This window comes from Esox lucius, chromosome 20 (assembly GCF_011004845.1).
Source record: "Esox lucius isolate fEsoLuc1 chromosome 20, fEsoLuc1.pri, whole genome shotgun sequence".
Classification (NCBI taxonomy): Eukaryota; Metazoa; Chordata; class Actinopteri; order Esociformes; family Esocidae; genus Esox; species Esox lucius.
Window position 1 is genome coordinate 30,959,737 of NC_047588.1, and position 21,663 is coordinate 30,981,399.

Consider the following 21,663-nt stretch of genomic DNA (forward strand, 5'->3'; position numbering starts at 1 on the left):
ACATTTGACATTGGAGATTCTTCTAATCAGCCAGCTTGATGATAACTTCTCTTAATGTATATTGATCTGTTTGCTCTTTGATCACATAGTAACCAACATGTGTTAGACAAACTCAAACCTCTACAACCCAGACAGCATTAGGTAGGAACATTAAGAAACTCTTATTTACAGTAAGAGACTCTGAAATAAAACAAAGATATAATTTTTTCCAATTTTATAGGGCAAAAAATAATAAATACAACCACAACAAACTGCAAATGCCTCCAACAAAGTCACAAGCTTAATGTAGTCATTGCATGCTAGGAAAATGGGACAACATTTATAAAACGTATTGTGATAATGATTGATCAGTCATTCAGCTAATGAATTGTTACACAAAAGCATACTGTAAAATGGACCATGATGAGACCACAGCCTGGTCACAATACGGGGGGGGGGGGGTCACCAACGCACAAAAAACACATGCACAGCAATGTCAGGTAACAACATCAAAGACACATCACAGTACAACAGGGGACACCAGTCTCATGGATCAATCAGGGACAACACAACAACACTGATTGGCCATCGATTGGCCGAACTTACTGCAGGCCTCTTGGCACCCCCTCTCAAGGAACCACAACTACAGTAGCAGTCCTGAAGGCAGGACAAACAGCACACAGACAGAGGCACTGCTTAATTCAAATCAAAATATCAACTCCCCATGATGACACTATATTATATTGGTTTATAGAACATGCCTTTAAACTAGGTTGTTCAAACCATGAATGTTGACTGGCTGAAAGCTAGCTATTTTAGAAATCTAGCTATTATATATAAGAATTGGTACACCAAATTCATTCTCATGTTTAGATTTAGCAAGCCAGCTAGTATTTAATTCTGAGCAGATTAACAGAAACACAGTGGAACTAAAGCCATAACATTGTTAATCTTTTTTAATTTGTTTATGCCATCACTAATCAGAAAAAAAAAAAAATAATGATAATGTCTAAATGGACTTGCTACAGCGCCCATTCCTACTTCTGACCAAGCAAAGTCCTGAAACCCAGTGACCTTGTCACCATGTGTTTTTACATGTTCATTAGAATCTTTTCATAGTTTGTCAGGCACTGAAACAATTTAAGAAATTAACACAAAATTACCAAACTTTTTCTGGTTGCTTGAGAAAAGCTGTTTGAAAGCAGTTTTGAAGTAAAGTAAACACGTGTGTACATTTTCAACCTTTAGATCAGACAGACATTTAGATTGCCTGCATTCAGAAGGACACCACGTATGGTTTTGAATGTACAGTCAGTGTGACTACAAGAATAGGAAAACAGAAGTTTCTATTTAAATCATCAGGATTCTATGTCAGTGAAGCTGCAGGGACAACCAAGTCTCTTCCACATGTTCCACTTACCCTATAGTTAAACATGCAATTTTCCCCATACACAACACTACTTAAATATGCACAAATTAAAATACAGGCCTAATGAGGAGTAGGGTGACCCACTGCCTTTAGAACAGCTCCAATCCTTCTTGGAATTCAGTCATAGAAGTCCTGAACGGTGTGTAGTGTGAAATTACACCATTCCTCAACAATAAAAGTCTACAGGTTCTTTCAGGAATGAAGGAGGTGGAAATCTACTTCCAGAACTTCTCATAAAGGTTCAATGACGTTCAGATCTGGCGAGCGGGGAAGCCATTTGATGCCCTTCAGGCATTCATAAAACCACTGGAATTTAACCAGCAGTGTTCATGAGCAGCTTTTTGAGCAACCCTAGGGGAATTAGTAATTTCCTCCTGGAATACTGGAAGATCATGTGGGAACAGTGTTCGCGCCACAGGAGGCACCTTGTTGAGAAAAATGGCCTCATATTCGTTGGCTGTTATACCACCATCCAGATCGATCATCACACCCAATGACTCCCACCAGATGGCTGCCCGTAACGTTACGGATCCCTCACCATGTTTGACAGTTGGTAACAGACATCGTGGGGGGAAAAGTCATCCTTAGGCTTTCTGCAGAAGTAAACCCGTCCGAATATAGGAAATGGGATGACAGATGACTCAGAAGATATCATTTTCCTTTGCTGAAGGGTCCAGGTTGTGCCACAAATGGCAGCCAAGCCATTTCAGCTTTGTGAAGCACACGGTTTCTGTTGAGACTGGGTCACAGAGCGGCAGATTCAATTCAGTGGCCATTTTGAAGGCTGGGTTTCGGGTTAAATTATTTATTTGGTTCTATTGTTATCGGTCACCTTTGACTTGCGACCACAGTCCCTCTTCACTGACGCGATACATATATGCAAGCATGATTTTTGACAGTTTTTAATGTTGACATGAATAATCTGGCCATTTTTGTGAACAACACACCTGCGGTTTTGGCCTCTCTGGGACTCATCATTTTCCCATGTTGCGTTGAAAACTCAAATATCAAAGTGCTTAATTGTCAGACCTCTTATGGCTGAAACATATGTACTGCTAACTGGCGGTCAACACTGTGACCAATGCAGCTGCTGTGATTCAGTTATTTCAAAATAAGAGTCCTTCTCCATGTGTGGTCTGGGTACTGTTTGTCTACCACCTGTACCTTTGACATGTTTTGGTCAATTTATCATAATCTTTTATACTTTCCAGCTACAGGGATTTGCTACCACTATAAAAACTGCATTTTAAAAATCATAAACACTTAAAAAAATCTAGCAAGCACACCACATTTAAAATCCCTTTCCAAGTTAGATACAAGTTGAATGTGAAAGGTGCTGGAAGGGGTCCCAATAAGGCAGTCTGGCCCTACACTGCTGTCAGGGGGGAAATGTGCAAAGGGCCCAGCAGTCGGACGATCGTAAACGTTACCTTACTGAAGTCGACGGTGCTGTTCTCCCTGCTTCCTCCGTTCAAGCGGGTCTCACTGGCTTTACTGTTCTCCAGGTTCCCAGGAGCTGACTGTGGCGATGCCAAGAGGCCTGAGAACGGGCACAAGGAATACATTTACAGAGGGTATGCACAGCTCTCATTAATTGGGTTTTGGTATTTTTGTGCAATACAAATTCTAAAAATAACTGTTAACTCAAAGTGTAGGTCTGGACATGCACAGACTGCACAGACGGCAGGGGAACAATTAGGTTGACACCCATAGACACACCCATAGCCTATATACAGGGCTAACCCCACGGAGGCTGTGATTGGACAGTTTCAGAAAGAGATTAATGGAGATGGTGATGTGCTCCAAACAGGACAGTCTGCACCCATACCCCTTCTTATTACAGTGGTCAGTCCATTGAGCCAGGGGAAACCACCTGGTCCAGACACACACTAACAGGTAGCAGCATGTATAAAACTGCGAAAGACCGAACCAAACGCTCACATACTGAGGTTTAAATACACAACATAAAAGCCAATAAGCATGAACGCGCACTCAGGCTTCCTGCAATGTCATGGCGTCAGCCTCTTACTGCGCAACTGTTCTTTGACCTGCTCTCGTCTTACAGTGTGTTGGCCTTGCCATCTGAAACTACGGGCCCCGAACTCGCACTGCTCCATACGGTGTGTCCGTGCGCATGAGGGGGAAACCTGAGCATGTTCCCAATTCTCTGACATCACATAGAAGTCAGTGGTTATGGAAAGAAAATCAGGGCATCATTCATGTTGTTAGTTAACTGATATTGCCTAATCCAACCTGACAGATCAGTTGTTGCATAACTGCCTGGTGGGTAGAAACTGGAGGGGGGGAAAGGGGGCTTTCCTGTTACTCCTATAACAGACAACTGTAACTTTGTTAGTCAAAAGGCCTATTCAGACTGAATTTCTAAATAATATATAGTGTAATATTTGTAAAGAAAATCCCCTGCACACACAGCACTTTGCCCTGTCAAAATAATATCTGGGGCAACAGGGTTAGATAAACGGCTAGGTTGCCTGTTAAGTTTGCTATATATTTAGTTAACACACTAAATGTGTGTGTATCCTCATGGGGACCAGAAAATAGAAATTGCATGCTCCCTTGCCCTAATCTTAACCCTAAACCTAACATTTATGCCTGGACCTTAAAGAAACCCCAATTGTAACTCTAAAATGAAATGTAAGTTTGACCATAAACCCTGAGCCGGAAATTGACTTTTGCCTCATGGGGACCGACAAAGGTCCCAATGAGTCAAATTTTCTCTGGTTTTACTATACTCATGGGGACATTTGGTACCCATGAATATAGTCTCACACACACACACACAAAATTAAAAGCTTACGACAAATATTGTTATTAGCCACACAAAACAGCCTTCCATATCTATATTACTGCAGTGTCGTGGACCAACGGCCTAAACTTCTTGAGTTCGACAGTCATGGAAATTTGCATTCCTGCAATGTAGCTCAGCCAGCCAGTCCACGGCACACCTCATGTTACCTGGCAGCGCAACCATTAAAGACATAGCCATGTCACACCAAAAGCTAGCTAGAGAACATTGCAGTGCTTTCATTAACTCCCCTTCCCCCAGCTTCTGCAAGGTTCCCAACTGGTCAGAAGGAGCTATAGTCAAGGGAAAACCCGCTGGCGGACTGATCAGACGATTTACTGTCTGACCTTCTTACACTAAAGAATCTGCTACACAACGCAACACGCCGACCATTTCTTTCAGTTACATTGTGTAAATTCCCCACACAGCCATCACACACACACACACAGCGGTCAGACGTAAAAACGGAAGGTTTCATGCTAGTCGCAGGACGTGTGACCTGCTGGAGGTGGCGGGAGGGCAGGTTCTGCCCCTTTAGACCGGTCTTTGACCAGACAGGAACGGAGCGTCACTTCCTCCCCGTCAGGAGCATGGACCACCGCACTGGGGACACTTCCACCACTCCCCTCCCCAACTGCCAAACCCACCGCCGGGGAAAGGGCTGCTTTAGTCAGCGGTTCGGAGGGCGAGCAGTCAAGGGCGGAGCCTCGGGGCGGAGCCACGGCGCCCAGGGGTGCGCCTCGAGGGGAGGCCAAGGGAGAGGAACGGCCGCTGAGCAGGCGCCTGAGTAACTGAGACCCCCTTGACACCCGTGAGGAGGGAGAAGGGACGCTGGAGGAGAAGGTTATGAAGGAGAGGCGTTGCAGGAGGGAGCGAGACGCTGAGAGAGTCCCAACGAAGAGGGCAAGATTAGTTCGAGAAAGAGAGATACTGTAGGACAAGGGACAAGTAAAATTAAAGATGCAAGCAGTGTTGGGTGGGATTCATCATTAAACAGCCATGTTCCTGGTGAGGACAGTGACCAGACTGGGTGAAATGCGTGAGGGGCCTCTGCTTATTAAGTCTGCCCCTTCACTAGTGGCCCTGTGTGGTCGGAATATGCCTCCACTTGCTGTGACCTGCCATGATTGTGAACACGTGTGCCAAGCTTTATTATAATAATGAATGGAGCATGCAAAACCACACCCTCCTGAGGGTTTATTGGTAAATAGTGGCCATGTTTGTTGAGATGCGGGCCTGTATGCATAAAGACACTGGCCTGTCGATGCCAAATGTCTAGAATGTTCACAATGTGCAAATCGCATGCTCTCAGAACGCCATGAACCCAACGGCACCGGCCCAATGCCTTGTCCCTCAGTTCCCTCAGCCAACTGTCACCTTAACAGGCCCAGCCCACAGAAACAGCTCAAATAAAAAATAAAGCTCATCTGGTAGAGCACTAAACACTGAGACGGAAAGAGTTAAAAACGAGGGGATAAAGAGGAGGAGAGGAAAAGGGAGCAGCGCAGTGAGGCGCCTCACCGTTCCTCTCGAGCAGGTGCGGGTCGGACTGTTTCTTCCCGATGTCCGCGAAGGAGCGCACCAGCGGGATGCGGTTGCTGAGCTTCTTCTCGTTCTGGTGGTGGTGCCTCTTCAGCATGGCTTCTCGAACCTTCCTCCTCACGGCCTCCTCCAGCTGTCCTGACGCCACCATGCTGTCGATCACCATGTCTGAGGAGGGGTGCGGCATTGCGCGTTACAGCGAGGGGACAAAAGGAAGACCTCCAGAGGGACGCGACACGCGCAGCACTCACCGGCAATCTCCTCGATGGTGTTAGCCCTCATGTCTAACATGACGGTACCGTTGAGGATGCAACTCCGGAGCTCGAACAGGCTGTGTAGAGACAGAGTAGCCACGTAGGGCTTACTCCAACGCTCCCCGCCGTCCTCCACGTCCTCCTCGAACTTTAACCACCTACACAGAACACGCAATGCTATCACTGAGGGGGGGGGCGGGGGGGGGGGGGCCGAAAAACACAGAGAAGCTGTTTGCCAGGTTTAACGAGGAAACGTGGAAGGGTGTCCGCCGTACCTGGCCGTCTCCTTCCACTCGCAGACGTGACCGTCTGTGAAACAGAGCTCGTCCAGCTCCGTGAACAAGTCGTGCGGGATGTGCTCCTCATCGTCGTCCTCGGTACCCAGGATAAACTGCACCCTCTGGGATGGGGTGTCTGGAACACGCAAGGGGAAGAAAGGAAGATTGGGTTAGAGTGCAACGGAATATACATTCAGGGGAAATCCTACTACAAAGTTCGGTATTCACTTGGGTAAAAGCCCGGGCTTTTGACGGGGCCAGCCATGGACATTTACAGATGCGTCTCAAAGCAAAGAAGCTTTGATCATCCTTTCCTCAACCCTGACCAGTCTCCCAGTCCCTGCTGCTGACGAGCATCCCCATAGCATGATGCTCCCACCACCACACTTCATTATAGGGATCTTTTTTTAGTGCTGTCCGGCAAACTCCAGATGGCAAGTAATTCACCCTTTACTCAGGAGTCTCTTCTGCCGAGCCAATCTAGCATAAAGGCCACACTGGGAAAAGCACTGCGGAGATGGTTGTCCGTAAGGCAGGTTCTCGCATCTCTGCAGAGTAACTCTGAAGCTCTATCAGAATGGCCGTTAGGTACTTGGTTACTGCCCTGGCCAGAGCAGTTTTTCTTTTTTTTGCTAGGTCGTTATGAGACATGACATTTTCTTTTAATCAATATTTTATATATTTGGCTGTAAAGTAACAACATTTGAAGTTTAAGTGTCTGAATACTTTCTATGATTTAATGGCTTGGTTTTTGCTCTGACATGCACTGTGGAGTGTAGGATCTAATACAGATGTGTCTTTAAAAATTAAGTCCAATCAATCGACTTTACCAAGGTAACGTCCAAGTCCTAGAGACATCATGGATGGTCAAAGGACCCAGGATGCACCGGACTCCAATTTGGAGTGTCATGGTAGAGGGACTGAATATTTATACACAGATACATTTAATATTTTAATTTTCAATCATAGACACATTAACTTGTTCTTTTCACTTGTTTGCAGATAAATGGCAAGAAAGTAAATAAAACAAAAGGGGTCGAAAGCGAAGCTGGTCTGAATACCTCCAAAGGCACTACAGGTAGAAGTGCAAAACTAACCTGGGACAAGTGGAGCAGAAGCAGACAGGTAGAAACCTCTGCACAGACAGGTCTTTAAAGAGTGCAATGTCTTACCGTTCGAGGGAGACTCTCGTCCATCTTCGCGGTCTGAACGGTCTCTCCTCTTTCGATGGTGTTTGTGGCCACGGTGGCGATGATGCCTCCGCTTAGACTCCCGGCCCAGAGGAACATGGACCCCAACATAGACCGCTCTGTGACCTGGGGACAGGGTAGAGGTGGTCAATCCTCTCACCTTTAATAAACTTACGGTATAAATTTTTTCATATTGTCATAGAGTCACAAAATATTACAGCAGTATATACAATTACCGGGTCAAGAGTATAAGAAATAAAAAAATAGGGCCCCTGAGGAAGCCGTCTCCAACACACCGAAACGCACGTTGGCAAATTCTTATGCAAATGATGTCATTGCCATCTACCAGCTGACAGACAAACTTGAATGGAGTCTTAATTCTCTCCACAAGAGGTTAATACAATCTCGCTTTCATAAAAAGGTGCCCTATGCCGCATTTTCCATTTAAAATATCAGATAACCCATACATACCATCATTTAACATTAAAAACAAAGTGTCAGTCCTGACACTCGGCCAGAGACTATCTCCAGTGCCACGGTTGCAAGTAAAACGTAGAAGGCCGGGACGTTCGTAGGTGTGTACTCCCTTGAAGGTGAGTGAGGTGAAGGCCAACAACAAGCTTTGTTTGGGTTCATGTAGTCTACACTGAATGCTCCAGAAACTAAAATATACAGAAGCAACACGAGCATAAGAAAGGGTACATTTTGCATTTGATGGTGAGAGCTGAAGTTTGTGTGAACAGTGATGCAGAGTTGGCTACCTTTCTACCTGATAAGTAGGTTACATCACCACATGTAGCTAGTTGGCTAGATAGCCAAGGAAATCTATGTGCAAGTTACTAGTTTGATGATGATCAAGAAACAACGATACTACGTAGAAAACCATTCAATGTTCTTCTTTATTCTATTTGTATGAGCGCAGATACCTTTTAGGAAGATTTCCCCAATGTATTTAATCGAGAGAATAAGCTAATAAGCAAGCACTCTGTGCCATGTGAATGGAAACCGGAATGAGCAAGCACTCTGTGACCCATGTGTTGGTGCAGCCCCACTAATAAATAAATAAACATATTCCATTTACAAATCACTGCCTATAGGTGGTGTTAAGTTGCACAGGGCACCTTTAAAGATTCCGCAATGGCTGAATTCAAAAGTTTGATAACAAGACTAATGTTAATTAGGCCAAACGTTATAGCAGCTAGACCTATAGACAGATTTTAATATTTTCTACCCCCCGCCCCCCCAAAAAAAGTATGTTATACTTACAACCATGTTTATCACACCGAACAAATGACGCATACGCCAGAGGCTTGGAAACTAGAGTTCTACATTTCAGCCCAAACTCAATGAGTAACCAACAGGCCGACTGTGTTCTAAAGAATGTAATAGTCTCCGGCTGGGTTCAGGCTTGCAAAATTGTTAAGAAAATTAAATAAATAACAGTATTTTTAAAAACCAGATGTTAGATAGAACATCTGGTTTACCTAGGGAGGAGAGTGAGAGAGAGCACACCAGTCAAACACATGCTTGTGTTAACATAAGAAAATAGTTAACTGTCATTAATAGAAACCTCTGCACCACACCTGCCCTGTCAGTGCAATTGAAAGATAGGAGAGCAAAAAACCTCACGCAATACATTAGGCCTATATCACGCAATACATTAGGCCTATATCACGCAATACATTAGGCCTATATCACGCAATACATTAGGCCTATATCACGCAATACATTAGGCCTATATCACGCAATACATTAGGCCTATATCACGCAATACATTAGGCCTATATCACGCAATACATTAGGCCTATATCACGCAATACATTAGGCCTATGTCACTTTCCATTACAATGAAGTATTTAAAAGTTGGTGTTTTGGCAGAACAGACTGGTCAATTATTATTTGTGCAGAACAGTTGTGTCAAATAATCAAAATGTAATGAAGTGGTAATTATCTGCAATCAGCAGTTAAATGTTAACATAAACATGTTAATGATAAACTGTCTCCCGCCCCCAAGTTATTTAGTTTCAGTTCAAATAATCATCAGCAATGAAAAGATAGATATCAAGAATGGTAACAAATGAGCAAGCACTCTGTGAACCATGTGAATGTTAACAGGAATGAGCAAGCACTCTGTGACCCATATGTTGGTGCAGCCCCATTAATAAGTGTACATTTTCCATTTTTAACAGCTTAAAACAATACTGAATACAATATTAATCACAGATAACATGTTCTTATTAAAAAAATTATTACAGCCCATATTATGACATGCCAATGTGTAGAAATAAATAGGGAATTTGGGAAATATCTTTCAGAAAGTTAAGATTGTTTCCGTAGCTAAGGTTGTTCGGAGTTCAAGCAGATGGAATTAAATAAAACATATAACCCACACAAACACTAAGTTGAACAGAAAAACATCTGTTTTCATAAAAGTTTGCTGGCTCTTCCTATTCATTTGGCTGGAAAATAAACTCTGCCAAATCTCAGAAGTGGTGTTTATTTGGAACCACCAATCGTCAGGTCTAGAGTTGCTAACTTGTATTTTTCTTCATAGTGACACGACAAAACGTATCCAGAAAGTGAAACTAAATCCTGTAACCTGACAGACTGTGGAGCGCACACTGCTATAAACCGTAACTGGAAAGATGGTTATGAATTTGACAGTATATCATATTTTATGACATTACTGAAACTCACAATGTAGAAATAGCCTAATACCACGGTTTACTGTGTTAACATCATACTGCCCAACCCTACAAATAACTAATTTGCAGTAGGACAGGTGAACTGTGTGTGCAGGTTTCAGATTTAGCCTTAAAAGGTTATTGAGGTTAAGGTAAGTTTTAGTGTTAAAACTTAGGCAAATAGGTTTTGAATAAATAAAAACATCAGTCACTAGAACATAGTGTTCACCAATAATACTGAAACAGTTAATTGCAATATGCATACTCAGGAATCCAATCGAGACCCAGTCTCTCCAAACCCGGATGAGACATCACAGCCACTTCCTTAGTGGAAAAACAAGTCAATTCAGATTACTCAAACCACTCTGACCAACACTTATAACCAAAACAAGTTTTGCCCTTTTGTCGTTAATGAACATCACCTGGAACACTGCCTGTTGTTCTTCTCAAATTGTCATGTCAGCTGCACTTAGCACCTATTGTGATTGCTTTCCGGGCATGGATTAAATGTACAGAGTGTTTAGCATCACTGCCTACTTAGAGTTTCCTTTCCATGGCTCGAGTGCGAGTACCCATGTAGAGCTTGTGTCAAGTGGACATACCTGAATGAGCTACGTGGCATTCTAAAACCAACTAAGACTGGACAGAAAAGATGCCACGGCCAACTCTATTGACGTCACAACAGGGTGGAAAAGGAGAGAAAGCGAAGAGGAGAGCGACAGGCTTGCTGCTTTGTGCTTATAAAACAAGCTCTTTATCTTTTGCAGAGCCAGGAAAGTTAAACCATTCTGTATGAATGGCTACTGACGTCAGCCTCGATCAGAGCAGATAGAGGGAAGACTACAGCATTTATCATCATCACACACACACACGTTTCAAATACAGTTTCATGTTATAGCCCACCTAGACCAATCGGACGGACGGACACGGACACACACGGACGGACACGGACACACACGGGGACGGACACACACGGGGACGGACACACACACACACACACGGGGACGGACACACACACACACACACGGGGACGGACACACACACACACACACGGGGACGGACACACACACACACACACACGGGGACACACACACACACACACGGGGACACACACACACACACACGGGGACACACACACACACACACACACGGGGACACACACACACACACACACACGGGGACACACACACACACACACACACGGGGACACACACACACACACACACGGGGACACACGGGGACACACGGGGACACACACACACACACACACACACGGGGACACACGGGGACACACGGGGACACACACACACACACACACACACGGGGACACACACACACACACACACACAGGGACACACACACAGGGACACACACACACACACACACACACACAGGGACACACACACACACACACACACACACACAGGGACACACACACACACACACACACACACACACACACACACACACACACGGGGACACACACACACACACACACGGGGACACACGGGGACACACGGGGACACACACACACACACACACACACGGGGACACACACACACACACACACACAGGGACACACACACAGGGACACACACACACACACACACACACACAGGGACACACACACACACACACACACACACAGGGGGACACACACACACACACACACGGGGACACACACACACACACACACGGGGACACACACACACACACACACGGGGACACACACACACACACACACGGGGACACACACACACACACACACACACACACACACACACACACACACACACACACACACACACACACACACACACACACACACACACACACACACACACACACACACACACACACACACACACACACACACACACACACACACACACACACACACACACACACACACACACACACACACACACACACACACACACACACACACACACACACACACACACACACACACACACGTTTATTTTTTCAGTACTATCATCAAACACAAAAGCAGTTGTAAAATCCCTAAATCGAGTGTACAATGCCAGAACAGGCCTCAAGCAATGAGCCAAGCAGAAGGAGCACAGCATAGCAAGCAAAGTGGTCTAAGCCGAAGATACTAATCAGCTCCTCACAGGACGTCCATTAACATGGATATAATATAATGATATAATGGACACGTACAACAACTATAACACCATCAAAACAAAATGAGCCCATAAGCATCAGTCCCTAAGCCAGGAAGCATTTGAAAGGGTAAACCAAGCCTGCACGTTAACATAACCACATGATATCTTTATGGCTGTCGTTCCCATTCTTCATTGTTTCCTTGGACGTGCCTGGTAATAAATCCTTATGAATACAGTCACATTCAGGGCAGGGTGTGCCTCTTCGGTTTGCATTACCACCTCTGGCTGTCATCAGTAATGTTTTGCACAGTAAGAGAAGACCAAAACAGACTCCCAGCACAGCCAGTAGATAAACAGTCGTCTCCATCCAGCTGGGTTGGGACCAGGTCTCCAACAGGCTGCCAGCGACTCGACTGAGAAACAGCGGTCAACATCTGCTACATACAACCAGAAGTTAGCACTCTATCACAGACACAAACTCCACCGGTCTGCAGAATTTGATCCAGCAAACCTTTCAGGTTACTAGTCACATCTTCTAACTGCTGAGCTACTGGTCACCCCAAAATACATAACCTAAAGGGCAATGGTTCCCAGTGGAGCAGGGGTTCCAAAATGGTTTGTGTGTGTGTGACCTAATTTTGACTGATGTGTTACAGAGTCTTTCACTTGGTGGCACCAGCATGACTGTCACAGCGCCCAAAATTATTGTAAAACATTAAGCATTCCAGTTAATTTGTATATAAAGATGAATTCAGTAATTTGATTACATCTACATTTTAGCCTTCTGTCATTTAAATCTACAATTAGGCTACTGGCACTGGCATGTACAGTGGATATAAAAAGTCTACACACCCCTGTTAAAATGCCAGGTTCTTGTGATGTAAAAGAATGAGACAAAGATAAATCATGTCAGATCTTTTTCCACCTTTAATGTGACCTATAATGTGAACAATTCAATTGAAAAACAAACTGAAATCTTTGAGGGATTTTTTTTTTTTTAATAACCACAATAACCTGGTTGCATAAGTGTGCACACCCTTAAACTAATACTTTGTTGAAGCACCGTTTGATTTTATTTCATTACAGCACTCAGTCTTTTTGGGTAGGAGTCTATTAGCATGGCACATCTTGACGTGGCAATATTTGCCCACTCTTCTTTGCAAAAGCGCTCCAAATCTGTCAGATTGCAAGGACATCTCCTGTGCACAGCTTTCTTCAGATCACCCAACAGATGTTCAATTGGAATCAGGTCTGGGCTCTGGCTGGGCCATACCAAAGTGTATATTTTCTTCTGGTGAAGCTTGAATGCTTTTGTGGATTTGGATGTGCGCTTAGGGTCGTTGTCGTGCTGAAAGGTGAACTTAATCTTCAGCTTTCTAACGGATGCCTGAAGGTTTTGTGCCAAAATTGCCTGCTATTTGGAACAGTTCATAATTCCCTCCACCCTGACTAATCTGAAGAAAAAAAGCCCCAAAGCACGATGCTGCCATCACCACACTGTGGGTATGGTGTTATTTGGGTGATGTGCAGTGTTGTTTCTGCACCAAACATACCTTTTGGAATTAGGGCCAAAAGGTTCAACCTTGGTTGCATCAGACCATGACACATTTTCATGTGTTTTGGGAGACTTGAGCGGGGCTTGGATGCCTTGCCACCCTACCCCATTGATATGAAGAATACAGGAGATTGTTGTCAAATGTAGCACACAGCCAGTACTTGCCAGAAATTCCTGCAGATCCTTTAATGTTGCTGGAGGCATCTTGGAAGCCTCCCTGACCAATTTTCTTCTCGTCTTTACATACATTTTGGAGGGATGTCCGGTACTGTCTCTGTTGTGCAAGATTTTCTCCCCTTGATGATAACCGTCTTCACTGTGTTCCATGGTATATCTAATGATTTGGAAATTATTTTGTACCCTTCCCCTGACTGAGATCTTTCAACAATGAGATCCCTCTGATGTTGTGGAAGTTCTCTGTGGGCCATGGCTTTTGCTCTGAGATGCAACTAAGAAAATGTCAGGAAAATCCTACTAGAACAGCTGAACTTTGTGATTAATCAGAGTCATGATGGCAGGCGTGTAATGACTTCTATTTAACATGAGTTTGAATGTGATTGGTTAATTCTGAACACAGCCACACCCCCAGTTATAAGAGGGTGTGCACACTTATGCAACCAAGATTTTTAAGACTTGCAAATGTGGTTTAAATAAAGTTCTAACTAATGTCTAACTACTGGGCATACCTTCATCATATTTAGACATATTATGCTTGGCGATAAAATAGGCTATGAACTCCGCTTCCTCGGCTTGCTCTATCATTATGTTTCATGTTAAATTGTGCAGGGCAGTGCTTGCTTCACCAGCCAACAGGATGCTGTCACAGTTACTCCCCCGTCAGAAGGAGGGGTGATATAATGCCTGATCCTGCCAACGCCCCCATTTGGAGGACTTCACCATTTGGAATGGGGTCATATGTTGCATCTTAAACATGAAATGTACAGGAAGAAAACAGAACGGTTTAAAAAAAAAAACAGCATCTCGCAGTTAAGATTACGCACGTAACCCTAGTTATATGTACTAAGAATTTCAAAACAGGCATCCCCACATTATGGCAGTTATGGCTCCTAATTTGGGAAACCCTGGCCTAGTCTACAGCTTTACCTGCGACAGAACAACAGGAACCCACAGTACATAACAAGCCAACCGACCATTAGTCCCAGAGACAGCAGCAGTAAATGAGGCGGCATCTGCCTGCGCCACCTGTGAGTGACAGGAAAATAGCAGAACTAAGGGGGCAGCGAGTGAGCAGGCTCGATTTAATTACTGAAGGAGCGCTGCAGCCTAATCCGCAATAATGCGGTTACAGCGCGACCTAGAAGCGCAAGAAGGGACAATCAGCCAATACCGGGCACTCTGATCCTCAGACCGTCAGCCAGGTTATTGGTGCGTTTGTGCAAAAAGGTTACGTAGAAAAAGCCAGGTCTTCACCAGCAGCAGCATGCGCGCGTCACTGTAGGAGCAGTGCCTGGGATTTTTTTACCCTTCTTTTTCCCACTCACTGGAATACTCAGTGGCATGAGTGTGGACGTCATGCATACCTCGATTCCCAGACCAAACCAGAAAGCACAGACTTTATTTTCCATTAGTAAGTGTGTGTTTGTATTTGTAATAGAGCAGTGTTAAGAACTGCTCCTGGCCTGTTGCCATATAAAGTAATTCCAGACAGTATATGGGACTTTTTGCTACTTATCTGTGTGCAGTATAAACAGCCCGTGTGGGCCTAAGTGACACAGTGTGTGTGTACATACAAACAGCACCAGACTTACTCTCCAGCTCCTCTATCTCAAAGTTTGTGTGAATGGTGGAGCTCGTCTTCCCCAGGTCGACCACCGCCTCATCGTCGTTCCCCTGGAGACAACAGGAAAGAGAAACAGGATCAGGAGGCATTTCAACAAAACACAAAGGAACATGTGAACGTGCAGAAGGATGGAAGGTTGTTCAGATCTAGGCTACTGAGTAACTAGTTTCCTCCACTGATAGAAGGTAAGAGGACAGGAGGATAGGAGGGGAAGGTTAGCCACGTAACCAAAGATACAATGCAAGAAGGTAATATAGTTACAATTGGGTATCACTTTGAGCAGTATAGGCCCTGCCATTTAACACGGCAGTCACATTTAATAAGCCAAGAAACTATAAGGACCCATACACTGGTTTAGGCAAACTGCAGTACATACAAGAATAATTTATATCTTGATAAGGGGGATGCGTTTACCATTAGACCGCCCATTGAATTACTATTAAACACTGGACTAGACGATTCCACACAGGAGCCTTTGAAGGCATTAGCCAAGGTGAATGACTCCCTTACTGAGGGATGTCCCTTAATGAATACACCCAAGGCACATGGACAGAAACCTGTAGGGGTGAATGGTTTCTGCGTGCGTGCGCCAGCTTTAGAGGGAGATTGTGTTATAATATATATATTTTCTACCCCCTCTTTAACCCCCAATGCAACACATTATACTGTACATGGAATCCATATTGCCCATTTAGTTAGTCGCTGGTGGTTTTAATTAGGAGTCTGGGGGAGGCGATTCATGAACAGTTTTAGAGGATGGTTTTATTGAGAGTGAGTACTTATTGGGGAACGATGTTAAGACAGTATTGTCAAATACATTTAATAAAATTAAGTTGAGACTGGTGGACAGGGAGGACGTTTTAGCATTTCACGGATCGAGCCTTTTGTGTCGTTGATGTTGGCGTGTCAGCCCGCAACCCCCCCCCGACTGTTGGTGGAATAAAGTGGGGGAAACACTGCTGTAACTACCACAAAGCCCAGATGATGAGGCAGCACCCAATGAAGCAGCCATGCTGGACTAGCCTAAGCGTTGACCTTACTCCACTTAAAACTGAAGGCTTAAATATTACACACGAACAATAGACTAACTGCCAGTTGGCAACCTTTCACTACACTTCTGGCCAGCCTCCTGTCCTCTACGATAAACGTCAATGGCCAGGCATGGCTATTCAAGACATGGGGCACTATTTCAGGACCCTATACTAGACTTCAGGGTTTAAAGATAGCTGCCAACCTTCTTCTAGGCCCAAACAGTACCTTGTAAATATTATTAGATGCACAGGCTCAAACAGACACACCGCTGCTACGGATTCATTAAGCCATTTGGGCAAGGGTTCATTCTCTGGGAAACACAAACATTCCCTACCTAGACCATCACTCGCAGCCATGGCAGCGTCACTGAACATTCAGTCAATGTTTCCTGGACAGTTCTTAAAATGACAGCAATTGCACAAATGTCATTAAATTGCCTACTAGTCCATAGTTAATTTTGCATTCAGCAGAAAGTCTAGCACAGTCGGTGAATAACGCCCAGAAAGCGTTCAGATAGTTGGCGTCATATTCAGGTGACAACTCTTTCAAACAGTTATAAACTATGCTCTCCAAACGCCACAGACCTGCACACCCTACCTCCCCCCCTCCCAGGTCTGTAAACCAATAGTCCTCTGGCAACATGACAGCAGTGTACCAGAATACTGTGGTCAACACGGCATTCAGGCTGCTGAAATGGAAGTGTGATGTAAAGAGGAGTGGCTACAGACGTCAGTGAAATGAGGCGATTTCCTCAGTTCCAACTGTAACGACTTCAGTTTATCACAAGCACACCACAGCGGACGTCCGCTCTGCACACGACTTAAGTTCAGGTCATAGTCACAGGCTAAATGGAATCTGAACACTGACTGTAGGTCCGCAACATCTTACAAATCCTAATGGCATTAAGCATTGTTCGCTGTTAACTAATAACTCCCGCCAAATCTACATTGTGCCTCAGTAGGCAGGACAGGGCTGACTGCAAAAGTTTCTTTATCAAAAATGAATACTATTTCAACCAGAAAATATGTATTAACTGACCCAAGAGTTATCGCCGCTTTCAATTTCCTTTGTCCAGATAAACAGGTACCAAGGAGTCCTCCCCATCAAGAGACAAAGACGAAATACAAAACATTCCAAATGTCAAATAGCTTCCATCATGAGATTTACTGCAGCTGGGCAGTCTCAACACTAAACCATGCAATGTGGATTTCCAACTTGTTTTACTTGTTAGTTTAACAAGTTCCAAGCAAGCCTTATTTGTCTTTAGTGTGCTGTAACAACACCACTGTGACTTGAGCTGCAGCTATGATACGTTATAGTACAGGCATCGGTCCAGTTTTGCCATTAGGAATATTTGTGTGTTCCCAAATTGCCTCTGCTTTTAGGTGGTGGTCCAAATACACATTTATATTTTTAGCTCGGCGCATCCCAGGAGTGCTGCTTTTAAGAGGGGGCATGAATTGGGAAAGCATGTGGGGCGGCATAGGGGGCATCCAGTTCAGTTGTAAAATAAATTAGTTCACGTGCCAGGATTGGGCCACTAATAAATATTTTTTTGTGTGTGTGTGTGTGTGTGTGTGTGTGTGTGTGTGTGTGTGTGTTATACCACCATGTTTGTTGTTGGCACACAACCAAATTGCAAGACGTTCCACACAAGCAAGAAAGTTTATTAATGTAGCACAATTCATACACAAAAGCAATTTAATATGCTTAAAGAAAAATATAAAAATTCTAAAGAATAAAAACAAATACTAGAATCAAAATACATAAAGTTGAATAAAAACATATACTAAACTGGTAGATTCTGTAGTTGATTCTGTGAGGAAGCTATGAAACTATAAAAACTGTAAGGCTAATTAGTGTGGTTACGTTTAAGCGCTCAGACACAGACATAAGCACGTAAAAAGAGAAGTGGTTTTAACCTGGCTTAAAAATTTATACATGTTAGGAAAGTCTGAGATCTTCTGGTCGTTCATTCCAGTTTTATGCAGCCTACCTGCTAAATGCAGCTTTTTCATGTTTGGACTCTGGGCTCCACTACTTTTTTAATTCCATCAACTCCAAACAATATCTTAAAAAGGATTTCACAAATCAGCCAATATGATAACATTTACATTGAGAAAAAACACAGGAGGCTGAACACTAGACCCCAGCATAGTGTCTCATCCAGGTGTTTTTGTATGCGGTAACCCTAAGTCCTCAAAAGGTTTTTTCAGCAGGCCCCTACTAGAAGAAGTGTGACTTCCAGCTTAGGTTCAGGGTTTGCCCTGAACAGGGACAGTGAGTCAAAGCTAGTCATTGTAAGCGTTGTCAATGTCAGTTAATTCAAATCCAGTGTCCACATGTGCCTTGTGATCCCCCAGTGACCTGATGCTGACCCTCAGTGTTCTCCAAACACTGAGATTCATACAGAGAACACAATGCAGAATGTCACAGGCCTACCTCAACACAGGAGACGATTTTGATATTCAGGGAAGTAGCACATCTACTTCTCTATAAGTCTATTTAAAATGAACCAGTTTCATATCTGTCACATTTCCACGACGGCCCAAAACAAACAAAGAGACAATCAGTGGGTGGGGGAGGGCCCAGGAAGCAGAGCATTCATCCGGGAGTAATGTCCGGAGGGCTGACAGGTCTGGTGTGTAAAGGCCGGAGTAGACTTCGGCCGTATGGTGTAACAAACCGTTTCTCATGCACATTCAAACATTGAGTCTCTACTCCTAATCTCACACGTCAAACGAGGGGGGGGGGGGGGGGGGGGGGGGCAGGAATAATACCCCAGGAGATTAAAGGTGGTAAGTATCTGTAATGAATCCCATAATTTCCATCCAAAATGTGGAAGTGATGACCAGGAACAGGGAAGACACGAGTAGCCCGTACACAAAGAGATTCAACTGGCAAGACGATGGATGTTCAGCTAGTTAACCTCATACACCTTTTGTCATGGCGTTCTCAGGTGTTCTCATCCCATGAATTCGCTGCAATGTGCATGTGTTGGTTTTCATGAAGACGACTACCAGGATTGTATAGATGCCAGTACTGCAGGACTTGTTCAGCAAAATGGGGATCCAACATGCTTTGGTCCTACTCTTGGTGACACTTTTCGCTTTTGGTAGGGCTGGGTCAGTGATTTAAAAACCAATGGCTGTGTTAACCAAGGCACTTAAAACATTGAAAGAAACATCAGATATTTTCACATTTCTTCTCCAGGACTGATGAATATTGGGATGTTTTGAAAAGAGGGCTGCCAGTCTAAGCACGGTGATATGTGCCTGCACACACCCACAAACCAAAAATGCTGAATAGACCCATCTAGACAACTAAACTGCACCAGCATAGGACATCTGAACCACACCAGTGTCAAGGCAACTGAAGACATGAGAATGTATAATGTACTCCTACTCTCACTCTCTCTCTCTCTCTCACACACACATACCCGCGACCAACCAATCTGCGATATCGTGACAATATGAACAAGTGGTGAGCCCACTCACATCAATAAAGAAATATCCTAAACACTAATGTCGGAACTGGGGTTGTTTCACAGCAGTCAAGCCAGCCGAGTTGCTCAAACTCCATTTTTGTTCTTGCTCGATCCACTGCTGTCTCACTTCTGTTTTAAGATAACCAGCAAAGAAATTGAAGAGAGAACATAAACACAATGTTTAAAATCCATACAACTTCGTAGAATGCAATCAAAATAAAGAAGGCCATACACAAGGAGAGAAAAATAAAAAATGTAAAAGCTAAGCATAACATTCTGCAACAGTGAAAGATAGAATCGAGGATTCAGCAACAACAACCAAGACATGAATGGCAAGTACTTCCGTTACACACTACCGCCCCCCCCACCTTTGTTATCCTCCCCCCTTCGCTCACCCGCTCTACTCAGAGGTGGTAACAGACTTACCGTCTGCGGCACATGCTCTCCTTCACCAGTCTCCATGATGGGGAAGAGTCACAACAACAGGCTAGGCTACTGCAGTTCTAGCTGCCTGCCCTCCCTAGGCAGGAGTGGATGTAAACGCAGCCTATGTTCAGGTTCCACATTGCTCATGAATCTTTCAGAATCAGCCCCAGATGGGAATTAGCAATTGTACCTCCAAAGGACCCTCCCACTAGTGGGAAGAGGTGGAAGGCGAGAGGTGTATGGGAAAAGGGGAACAGACGGATGCAATCTAAGCTGTTCGCTTGGCAACCAATCCAATAGGGCGTTATGGTATTCTAATGCCATCTCTCAACCAATGTCCTCTCTCCATCAAAAAACAAAACCAGGCTAGATGAAAAGAGCTTTGAAAGAAGGCAAAAGGAACAGACAGAAGGATGAAATTCTAAGGTGCAGTCTCTCATTATGTTAATTATTACACGAGACCATCATAAAAATTATGGACTGTGTGCATAAAGAAGAATTTCAACACAAGTAAAAAAGCTAATTACATTTGGATTTTTTTTTAATCTACTTTCGGAATAACACGGATGAAAAGGAATCCAGAAAGAACACTAGGGCTATGACGAGGGGCCCCATCATTTCTGGAAAACATTGAAACAGACAGGGTATAGAAAACCCTACACTCGGCATCTCCCTGAACCCCTTTGTTTTCTGAGTCTCTGCATTAGGTCTGCAAGAGAGCATTGTTTCTAAACAACGTAATTGGAAACTGAAAACCATCAAAGGAAAACACAATAGAAACCTGCACTGTGGGGAATATAATGTTTTACAAGAAACCTACAGGAAACATTGTCTCACATTTGTGCGATGACTCCATCTGTATTGATACTTCTTGTATAGCTCAAAAGTAGTTTGGCTACAATTGGAATACCTATATAACCTAGATGACTGCCCCATGAATTTATCTTCTTTGTCAAAACCAGCTAATCTTAGCTAAACCTTAAAACATAAAAGGTTATGCATCAAGAAAAATATTTCTGCCAATTTTATTCAACTTTCAGTGTCAGATTTATATATTCTTGTGTAACCAAA

General features: G+C 44.0%; 1 protein-coding gene across 5 annotated transcripts in view; it reads right to left on the reverse strand.

The window, feature by feature from the left end:
* LOC105006531 (sodium bicarbonate cotransporter 3) overlaps window positions 1-21,663 on the reverse strand; it is a 48,014-nt gene that overhangs the window by 22,936 nt on the left and 3,415 nt on the right. For 3 of the 5 annotated variants that reach the window (XM_010865119.4, XM_020041233.2, XM_010865123.3), the window contains exons 2-8: window positions 15,616-15,697; window positions 7,461-7,604; window positions 6,286-6,424; window positions 6,008-6,168; window positions 5,736-5,924; window positions 2,839-2,948; window positions 586-636 (exon numbers count right to left, since the gene is read on the reverse strand). In XM_010865119.4, coding sequence (XP_010863421.1) covers window positions 586-636; window positions 2,839-2,948; window positions 5,736-5,924; window positions 6,008-6,168; window positions 6,286-6,424; window positions 7,461-7,604; window positions 15,616-15,697 — 876 coding nt within the window. Of the gene's footprint in view, window positions 1-585; window positions 637-2,838; window positions 2,949-5,735; window positions 5,925-6,007; window positions 6,169-6,285; window positions 6,425-7,460; window positions 7,605-15,615; window positions 15,698-20,592; window positions 20,817-21,663 lie in introns of those variants that run through there. The other 2 variants (XM_010865120.4, XM_010865122.4) reach the window with 2 other exon arrangements.